The 11,543-nt window shown below is 36.3% G+C and overlaps 1 protein-coding gene across 2 annotated transcripts in view; it reads left to right on the forward strand.

Moving 5' to 3' along the window:
* Positions 1-11,543, forward strand: part of LOC106876865 (protein YIPF3) — a 35,178-nt gene that overhangs the window by 17,144 nt on the left and 6,491 nt on the right. Inside the window, exons 7-10 of one of the 2 annotated variants that reach the window (XM_014925604.2) lie at positions 511-642; positions 2,494-2,616; positions 4,763-4,886; positions 5,965-6,069. In XM_014925604.2, the coding sequence (XP_014781090.2) occupies positions 511-642; positions 2,494-2,616; positions 4,763-4,886; positions 5,965-6,069 (484 nt within the window). The remainder of the gene's footprint in view (positions 1-510; positions 643-2,493; positions 2,617-4,762; positions 4,887-5,964; positions 6,070-11,543) is intronic. The other variant, XR_008265607.1, reaches the window with a different exon arrangement.

Consider the following 11,543-nt stretch of genomic DNA (forward strand, 5'->3'; position numbering starts at 1 on the left):
GAGTGGTTGGCGTTAGGAAGGGCATCCAGCTATAGAAACTCTGCCAAATTAGATTGGAGCCGGGTGTAGCCATCCGGATGCACCAGTCCTCAGTCAAATCGTCCAACCCATGCTAGCATGGAAAGCGGACGTTAAACGATGATGATGATGATGATGATATATATATATATATATATATACGACGGGCTTCTTTCAGTTTTCATCTACCAAATCCACTCACAAGGCTTTGGTCGGCCCTAGGCTATAGTAGAAGACACTTGTCCAAGGTGCCACGCAGAAGGACTGAACCCAGAATCATGTAGTTGGTAAGCAAGCTACTTACCACACAGCCACCAAGATTTTAGTGATATGATTGTTTATTTTTATAATGACAATGTAGTGTAGGTGTGAGGGATTGGATGTGGCTGGTTTGAACCAAAAATAGATAAAATATTTGTGCCGGATATGGCTGGTGTTTAAATGCTAAAAAGTTAAACTGAACTGGGAAATGTTTTTTTTTTTCAATTTCAGCAAGAAGGCACTCTAATGGGCACATCTTTCTTGGTTTGTTTCTCCTATTGGTTCGGTGCTTCTAGTGCAATTTTCCTTTTGTCCTATCTCTGTAATATCCAGGTCACTATGATACAAGTCCTTTCTATGCTGGTATGTTGTTTATATTTGTAATGAGCTTATAATGTTTTCAGCATTTTCATTTCTGTTTTACTTTGTACTGTAGATGTAAGTTTGTAAAATATCTTGATCCTTAACCCTTTTAGCACTCAGGTTACTGTGTCTAATGTTATACTTACTTATTCACATCAGTTTGAATTAGTCATACACTATCCCATTGCTTTGAGATTTCAATGATGTAATTGCTTATTTTTAGAACAACATTACAGAGTGGGTGTGAGAGGCCAGATCTGGCCAGTCTGAGCATAAAATAGGTAGCATATTTGGGTTGAATATGACTAGTTTAAATGCTAAAGGGTTAAAGATGAAGATATTCTGAAAAATTATAATTAAATTGTAAATATCCTAAGTAAGTAACAATGACTCATCTCAAACAGACATTTAAACATCTAGTGGCATGAGACTGAAGCATGCAAAGTATTATGACAATGTGAGAAAGAATACAAAAAGCTGGCGACACCTTAAACTGTCTTACATTCATATATTTGTGTTGTGATAATTAGAAACACCAAACACCTTGATATGTTTGTATGATGATGTACTGCGTGTTGTCCCATTGATAAAACATTGTTTAGTTACATTTATTGTCATTGGAGTATCATCATCATCATCATCATCGTTTAACGTACGCTTTCCATGCTAGCATGGGTTGGACAATTTGACTGAGGACTGGCAAGCCAGAAGGCTGCACCAGGCTCCAATCTGATCTGGCAGAGTTTCTACAGCTGGATGCCCTTCCTAACGCCAACCACTCCGAGAGTGTAGTGGGTGCTCTTACATGCCACCGGCACGAGGGCCACTTACATATATTACAGTAATTACATTTTGGCATTGTTGAGTGCCAGTAATGGAGAGTTGTGTACTAGAACAAATGTAGTTTGTAATTACATTATTAAAAGAAGGGATTAGCTTTGCATGTGAGGTGAGAATAGTGCTCTGTCCGTCCTAGGGAAAGAATCCTTGAACTTGGGGCTGAGCTCCAGCCAAGGAAATTTTCCATTTAAACGGTTTGTTGCTTATGCTTCTGAAGTGTAGTGCTCATGTTTGTTTTGTACATATCGTTGCTTATATTACAAAAGCACAAGAATTACTGGAACAAAATCAAACATTCTCTAATATGGGGTGATATTCAGGACATGTTGCCTAACCCATGTGTGGTCTGATCCTGGTTACTAAAGTTGTAAGGTTTTAATTCTAGGCCTTGCTACAAGAACATCAGATGCAATGCTTTACTATATTTGTTCTGACTTTGTGCACCCTGGTTTCAAATCATCCTTTCGAGAATTGATTAAAAAAATGTACCAAACCAAGGCTATAGATTGGTGGGGGCTCTCAGAATGTTTGATGGGTTGCCTTGTGGTATTAACTCCAGCTCTTTGTGTTCTGAGTTCAAATCCTGCTATGGTCTACCAATCAAATACAGCGGGTCAGTGGTATCATGTAACCCTTTCTCTTAAAATTGCTGACCCGCCATCTTGTTATTATTATTATTGCAAAGGTGGTGAGCTGGCAGAATGCTTAGTGGAATTTCATCCATTTTCACCTGAGTTCAAATTCCACCAAGGTCGACTTTGCCTTTTGTCCTTTCAGGGTCAATAAATTAAGTACCAGTGAAACACTGGGGTTTATGTAATCAACTAGTCCAAATTTCAGGTTTTGTGCCTTTAGTAGAACAGATTATTATTATTATTATTATCATTATTATTATTATTATTATTATTATTATTATTGTTATTGTTGTTATTATTATTATTATTGTTATTGTTGTTATTGTTGTTATTATTATTATTATTATTATATTTTCTCTCATTTTCTATTCCCTAGGGCTATGGATTGTTTGGCCATTGTATTGTTGTATTTGTGAGCACTGTAACACACACGTCCCACAGTCACATCCTGTTTTATATGTTATGGGCCCTAGTTGGTGGCCTCTCAACTGCACGAATGGCAAGTCCTTGATTCAGTTCTTTGATTTCATTGTTATTCTTATTGTTTTTGTTTTTTTTTGTTAACATTTTTGTTACCAACCTGGCTGAAACTGCTGCTGGCTCTAGTTCAAATGTCTTGTTTTCATAAGTTTTGAATTAAAATCTTCCACCAAATCTTAATCACAATTTATGTTCCTAGCACTAGCTTAATGATAACTAAGTTATTTTACTAAATTCTTTGTTATATTTGAAATTAATTGAAAGAAACACAGAGCATCTCAAAATAAATACGGTAACGAGAGGTTAATGTGTCTTCAAATATAACAGTATACTAATAAAATATTAGAAGTCTGGAGCTGATAAAATTATTCGGTACTAATAGTTTTGTTTAGGCCATGAATTGATGGTGTCATTAGGGTGTCAGCTAGAATGTGTTGTGATATTTGTTGAAACTCACTGCACTTTGAGGTCAACTTTACCTTACGTTTTTTGTGGGGTGAAGGTCAGTAAATAAAGTGCCAATCCAAACAATGGAATAGTGGAATTGTTAGATTATCAGACAAGATCCCTTGTATTTATTCGAGTTCTCTGGCCTTAAATTCCAGCTTCATAGACTGGAAGGAGGTATTAAGGTTGGCCAAGACAAACAACGAAATCAGAATCTCTATGCATTCAGAAAGACCTGTCATCATCTCAGTGCAGTTGTGTGATGGATGGATACACAGGCTTTGAAGACCAGGTAGTGGCTAGCATTTGGTAGCAGGAAGTGATTAACAACAAACACACATACAGTTCGGTGGCGTCACTAAAGATTGAACCACACTTGGGAGTCAGATGGTTGAAATGATGATGACTAATTGGAAATTGTTACTATTAACTGTGGTAAAAAAATAAGAAGTTACTAAAGTTAATTACTCATTGACATGAAAAATATAGTTAAGTTGGTGTTAACACATTTCATCTATTGAACATTAACCATCTAATTAGAAATACTTGAGTTATCTCTCTTATCCTTTTTATTTTTAACTTTACAGTCATTTGGATGATTAGTTCTCATTAAATTATTTCCCATGCCGGCTGTCTACGCTTAACTATTATGTTTTCATGCAGCACTGTCAGTGGATATTTTATCTCAGTCATCTTTTTAATTACTCCACTCTTGTGTCCACTTTCATTTTTTCATTCACAAAAACGGATGGGAAGGCATGAGTAGAGAAAGAAAGATTTGGCTGCCATTTCTAGTACCTGGAGTGGCCATGCAGGGACTCTCTGGCTAGATTCACAGTTAAGCTGAATTTAGTGTCGATGCTGATGAGGATGAGAAATAGAAGTCCGGAAGTAAGGATTGTCCACAGAAAGGGCACCTATCTATAACACACTGCCAGCATGGAAAAAGGCAGAAAAACGAATGGATATATATATATATCATCATCATCATCGTTTAACGTCCATTTTCCAAGCTAGCATGGGTTGGACGATTTGACTGAGGACTGGTGAAACCAGATGGCTACACCAGGCTCCAATCTGATTTGGCAGAGTTTCTACAGCTGGATGCCCTTCCTAACGCCATATTAAATCAAAAAAAGCAACAAGGATATCCAAAGTTAATGCAGTACAATCGTTTCATGCGACTCCATTTATTTAAGCAATGTGAACATTACGTCAAATATAAAATGCAGAGCAATCCTCAGCTGCACAAAGATATAGAAATTTACTGAAATTTCATTTCAACAGGACATATTTTTGTAACTACATTTAAACTCGCCTGTATGGTCTGGCTAAGTCAAAATGGTTTTTTGTATTCTTCCTTTCCACTTGGAGAGTTTAAATGTAGTTACAATAATATGTCCTTCTGTTGAAATGAAATTTCAGCAAATTTCTATATCTTTGTGCAGCTGAGGATTGCTCTGCATTTTACATTTGACGTAATGTTCACATTGCTTAAATAAATGGAGTCGCATGAAACGATTGGTCTGCATTAACTTTGGATATCCTTGTTGCTTATTTTGATTTTAATCACCTTCTTTTGGAATTGTATGGATAACACCACACTTAATTCTGGTGCTTAAACTTAAGTACCAAATTCACCTTGAATCTAAATTTTATATATATATATGTGTATATATAGTCTTTATTTTTCTTTTTTTTTTTTCATTGCAATTTAGGCCTTTGTTATACTCTCCAGAACATCAGGACACTCTCAACGAATAATTGTCTGTTCAGCTATTGCTATTCTTCACCTTGCTTTCCTTTTGTACTTACATTTTGCATACCATCAGACAGTTGAAGGTAAGCATTTATCAATTTTGTTTTCGTTGTCTTTTATCAGAGAGTATGATTTTTCAGGCTATTAACCTCATCTTTAGATCTTTTACTTGTTTCACTCATTTGACTGCGGCCATGCTGGGGCACCGCCTTGAAGAATTTTAGTTGAAGGAATCGACCCCAGTACTTATTCTTTTTAAACCTGGCACTTATTCTATCAGTCTCTTTGTCAAACTGCTTGGTTATGCGGACATAAACAAACCAACACCGGTTGTCAAGCAGGTGGGAGGAGGCAAGCATAGACACAAAGATACGTGCATGTGCGCACACACACACACACACACACACATACGATGGGTTTCTTTCAGGTTCATTCTACCAAATCCACTCACAAAGCTTTGGGTTGACCTGAGACAGTAACAGAAGACGCTTGCCCAAGGTGTCACATAGTGCGACTGAACCCGGAATCCTGTGGTTGGGAAACAAGCTTCTTACCTCACAGCAAATATCAATCATTATAATTTTGTATTTTATTACAAGGCCATAAAAATTTTGTACGGCAAGGATATAATTGAATGAATCAACTCTAGTAATTGCCTGGCATTTATTTTATTGACCCTGGGAAAACATGGTCAACTGTTATCAGGATTTGAACCCAGAATGCAGAGGTGTGAAATAAAATGTCAGAAAGTATCTAATCTGATACACTGCTGTTTCTGTCATTTTGTCACCATCATCTTAGTGTCTGTGATAGTCCAGTTCATGTAAATATATATTTTCATTATTATTCCATGATAGGATGAATTCTTTTATAAGAATTTATCATGTAACTAGCGTGAAAAAAACCTCATAAGGGAAAAATCCATCATTTTTTCCCCAAAATATATTTATTTATATAAGGGCATTACTATACATGAATGCCTCACGCGTTCGGTAAAAATGTGTTTATTATGGTAGTTTCACCTTAGAGTCCCTCTTAGCGTGAGGCATTCATGTATAGTAATGCCCTTATATAAATAAATATTTTCATTATTATTATATTTTTTCTTTGTTTTCTTTTGGCTGACCTTGAGAATAATGCCTTTCCTCTTTGTAATTTCAGAATTCTCAGAAGTGTTTGACAAAGAAATATCAAGACCTGTTGCAGAAGATGTCCTCCATCTGAAATTTGTCCGGGACATAGGAATGGAGCAGCACAGCATCAAACGTAAGTGATAGGTTCTCTCTGAGCATTTCTGAAAACATATTTGCATTCAGTCAGAAGAAGAGCATGAATGTATTTGTTTGTTTGTGTTTGTGTGTGTGCGCATGCACAAAAGCGGATACAGGCATGTTTGTATAGTTTCCACAACGAAATGATCCCAGGTGTGATTCCCACCATATGACACCTTGGATAGGCATCTTCTCCTGCAGCCTTGAGTTGATCAATGTCTTGCAATTGAATTTTGTAGATGGAATGTGTATGTGTATCATTCACTGATGTTTATTTATTCTACTTGAATTGAACAGATATTCCCTTGTTATTTTGCCACTGAAAATGCTGTAAACCAGAAACTTTCACACTGGAAACTCTGTAACCAATGGTGATACTGTTCACGAAATGCATGATGACATATATATATATATATATACACACACACACACACAGGGTGGCCCAAAAGTAGGTTTACAGTTATACAACTATCTCTTTCACATTCATATATTAACAGTTTAGATCATAATTGTAAAAAAATATGAAGCCATTATTCTATACTAATTTAGTTAATTTTGTCAAGCTCTCTTTTCTGTTTGTAAGATTGAAATTTAAATGTCGTAAAATGTTTTAAAAGAAATTTGAATTGCCTATGTGATAAAACTGTTAACCTACTTTTGGGCTACCCTGTATATATATATATATATATATATATATATATACATGTACATATACACACATACACATGTAAATATTGAACAATGAGAATGAGTGCTCAAAACCACATTCGGGGATAAAGATTCTATGTGATTGGCTTGAAGAATTGTTGAGATATTTTGTTAAGATGAAACTAATGGTAGCCTTGATACACAAATAAAGTGAGTGTGTATATATATATATAGTATTTAATATGCATTACAGTATATAACAATGATTACTACATCAACTTGGGTATATCTCTGGGTTTAGTTATATCTCCAAAGTTTTCTGTCTATCTTAACAGCCTACACACAAGTTAATCTAACCCACTGCAGATGATAGTTCATTTTCTGACCCTAGGTCTCACTTAGAAACAATCTTGACACTTCCTGCTGCACATATGTAACCTATATGAACATTTGACTGTGAAAATTATCTTGCATTGGGGTCTTGACAATGCTTTCTTATTCTACTGGACCAAGACATAAACTAACCCCCTATCAAAACACCCTCACTGGATAGTTGTTTTGAAGTAGTTCATCTTATCAGATCATCATCATCATCATCATCGTTTAACGTCCGCTTTCCATGCTAGCATGGGATGAACGATTTGATTGAGGACTGGTGAACCAGATGGCTACACCAGGCTCCAATCTGATTTGGCAGAGTTTCTACAGCTGGATGCCCTTCCTAACGTCAACCACTCCGAGAGTGTAGTGGGTGCTTTTATGGGCCACCAGCATGACGGCCAGTCAGGCGGTACAGGCAACGGCCACTCTCAAAATGGTGTATTTTACGTGCCACCTGCACAGGAGCCAGTCCAGCGGCACTGGCAACGATCTCGCTTGAATGTCTTTACATGTGCCAGGAAGGCGACGCTGGGCACAGGTGCCATCATGATTTCGCTTTCGCTTGCCCCAACAGGTCTTCGCAAGCCGCACTCAAACCATATTCTTCTCTCTTAAGAAGAGGAAGGACACATTGGATAATGTAGTTCTTAAGGTACTCTTTGCCTGAGAAAGAGAATTGTTTGTCATGACCAGGGTATGGCTATAGGGTTGAAAAGTTTGCTTCTCATCTACATGGTTTTGGGTACATTTCCACTATGTAGGCTTCTACTATGAGTCCTTTTGGCTCTGCACTGTCCCTGCTTGTTCACCAACTACGTTACAAAGAGTACCTGGTGCATTTTATCATAGCACTAGTGAATTTGCTTTGTATACCCTGTAAGATTCAACCCTCTAGCACTCATTAGTCTGTCAAATATAATGTTTATTTATTCACATTGTTTTAAATTAATCATGCATTATCTTGTAGCTTTGAGATTTTGATGATGTCATTGTCATCATTTAAAGGCCATCTTCCATGCTGGCATGGGTTGGACAGTTTGACTGGAGCTGGCAAACCAGAGGACTGCACTAAACTCCACTGTATGTTGTGGCATAGTTCTTATGACTGGATGCCCTTCCTAACATCAATCATTTTACAGAGTGGACTGGGTGCTTTTTACATGGCACCAGCACTGGCAAGGTCTGTTTGGTATAGATGTTACGGCTGAATGCACTTGTTTGTTTTTAGAATGACATAGTAGGGTAGGTGTGAGATATTTGATCTGTTCAGTTTTGAACATAAAATAGCTAGAATATTTGGGCTAGATATGATCAGTTTATCAGCTAAAGGTTTAAAGAGTCCTCACTATTCTACGATGTATCTTTTCATTCAAAGCAATGTGACCAAGAAAACATTTGCCAAAAACTCCTTTGTCATGCCTAGAACTCCCTTGATCTATGTCTGCTCATTAAAGTGCTGACCTGAGCCTTAACAACTATTGGCTCAGTGATGCTCATTGTGTCCTATTTATGTCTCTTCTGTAGCTACTGCAATAGTCTTTACATCTTTGAACTTTCACACTCTCCTCTTCATTTTTCTACCTCTCTTTCACTTATTACTTCACCTATAATTCTACTGATAGACTCCATCATCATCATCATCATCATCATCATTTAACATCTGTTTTCCATGTTGGCGTGGGTTGGACAGCTTGATAGGAGCTGGCCACGTCAGGGGCTGCACTAAGTTCCATACTCTGTTTTGGCTTGGTTTCTACAGTTGGATGCCCTTCTTAATGCCAACCACATTACAGAGTGTACTGGGTGCTTTGCACCTGGCATCATCACTAGTGGTTTTTACATAGCACCATCACCAGTGCTTTTTATGTGGCTCCATCACCAGTGTCTTTTATGTGTCACCATCACCAGTGCTTTTTATGTGGTACTATCACCAGTGTGTTTTATGTGGTACCATCACCAGTGCCGTTTATGTGGCACCATCACCAGTACTTTTTATGTGACACCATCATCAGTGTTCTTTATGTGGCACCATCATCAGTGTTCTTTATGTGGCACCATCATCAGTGCATTTTATGTGGCACCATCACCAGTGAGTTTTATGTGGCACCATCACCAGTGCTTTTTATATGGCACCCTCACCAGTGCTTTTTACCTGGCACCATCACCAGTGCTTTTTATATGGCACCATCACGAGTGCTTTTTACGTGGCACCATCACCAGTGCTTTTTAAGTGGCATCATCACGAGTGCTTTTTATGTGGCACCTTGGTTTTAGGGTATCCATACTAAGAACATTTTTGGTACTTACACATTCAGTGATATCTATTCAAAATAGATTACTAAATTTCTGCTGAACTATGACTGTCTACTTCATATTTTCAGCATTCTTTATTAACGTAGCATTCTGACTACTTTTTGACATAATATTCTAGCCAATGGTTGATTGATTAATTTATAAAAGTGTTGAAATTTAGTTAATTATATTTAAAACTCTTCTGTGTTAAAAAGAACAAATTTATTCTATCATAGTTTCAGCTGGTAGGTCATGGCCAGGTTGAGGGGGAAAATGTTTTTAATTCACTAATTTGCTGCAAATAATCTAAGATGTCGTCAATGTGGAATGTAAAAGAATTTGTTTTATGTGGTGTTTTTTGTGATATTTGTGATTGTTTTATTTTAGATAGAGCTTTGTTATATGGATATAGATATGTAGAATACAATTTCTATGTATGTATGTGTGCATGTATGTATTTATGTGTTTGTTTTTGCATGTAGACCAGATACTTTGGAGTGACAATTTACCAGTCTTTCTTGATTGGTACATTATGTGTGTATGTATATATGTGTGTATGTATATATGTATGTATGTATGTATGTAGTATTTGTATGTGCATACATATGCACTTACGTATGTATGAATTAAGCCAGACTTGTAATTAATGACTTCAGAGTAGTAGCTTGTATATGTATATATGTATTTTGTTGTGTGTGTGTGTGTGTGTGTGTTTATGTATAATGTTGATACTGTGGTCAAGTTTCCTTTTCATGTTATTACTTTGTCCATTATTTAGTCTGTACATTATCATTTGTATTCTTTTCCAAGAAAAACAAAATATCTCCCATTCTGTCACCAGTATCTTAAATAGATTACCAAATTGATTTGGTTGTTTTTGAAATAACAACCAAATTTCCCTCAAATTACATGCTACCAAATTAGTTTTTAAAAATATTTTAAATTTTATATATAACATGTGAATAGAAACGTAGATGGAGAGAAAATAGATAGATAGATAGATAGATAGATAGATACAAACATACATACAGACAGAATGAAGGAGAAGTGAGATATAAATTTTGAGTTAATAAAGGGAAACATAAAAAAAACTAACTTGGTTTTTTTCTGAATCACCAAGACTAATGAATAAATGCTTCAAAATAGGTTACAATGAAAGACTAGTGTGTTGCCCATCATAGGATGGATATCTTTGGAAGCATACTTTTGCTACCTTGGGAAATATCAAGAAATAGATTATACATACAATAATTATAATTTAACTTTTATCAAATTTGTTGGTGTTTATACAAAATGATGAAATGAAATGAATACTAATTTTCAAAAGAAAAATTTTTACTACCTTAAAATTATATAAAAGAAATTTGGTGTCAGTGTAGTATGTGGTCTACATGCCATTGTGATCTACAGCAACTGAAATCTAGACTAGCTTGTCATCTACATTTAAAATTCTGTTATAAATTTGCCATTTAAAAAATAAAAGGAAAGGAAAAATTTTTATTGATTTTTATTTCATTCTAGAAACCTGAATACAGTAACTATTTGTGTACTATTTGTTATTCATCTCGAATAACCTGTGTGTAAAATTCTTTTGCCTCTCATCATGACTTCTTCCATTGGGCTTAGGACTAAAAGTGCTTAAATCATAAAAGTTTTTTTTTGGTTTATATACCAAACCAACTCGAAGGTGAGTAAATAGATGAATTTTAAATGTAGATCAAAAAGTCGGTGGAGATCATAAACTATACCATTTGAACTAATGTAGACCACAAGCTATACCAGAAACATGTATGTAGATTCACATACGACACCGGCACCAGAAATTTCTCATTTGTATAACTTCTCCCATGTGGAGGCGCAATGGCCCAGTGGTTAGGGCAGCAAACTCGCAGTCATAGGATCGCGGTTTCGATTCCCAGACCGGGTGTTGTGAGTGTTTATTGAGCAAAAACACCTAAAGCTCCACGAGGCTCCGGCAGGGGATGGTGACGAACCCTGCTGTACTCTTACCACAACTTTCTCTCACTCTTACTTCCTGTTTCTGTTGTGCCTGTAATTCAAAAGGTCAGCCTTGTCACACTGTGTCACGCTGAATATCCCCAAGAACTACGTTAAGGGTACACGTGTCTGTGGAGTGCTCAGCCACTT

The sequence above is a fragment of the Octopus bimaculoides genome, chromosome 15 (assembly GCF_001194135.2).
Source record: "Octopus bimaculoides isolate UCB-OBI-ISO-001 chromosome 15, ASM119413v2, whole genome shotgun sequence".
Lineage (NCBI taxonomy): Eukaryota > Metazoa > Mollusca > Cephalopoda > Octopoda > Octopodidae > Octopus > Octopus bimaculoides.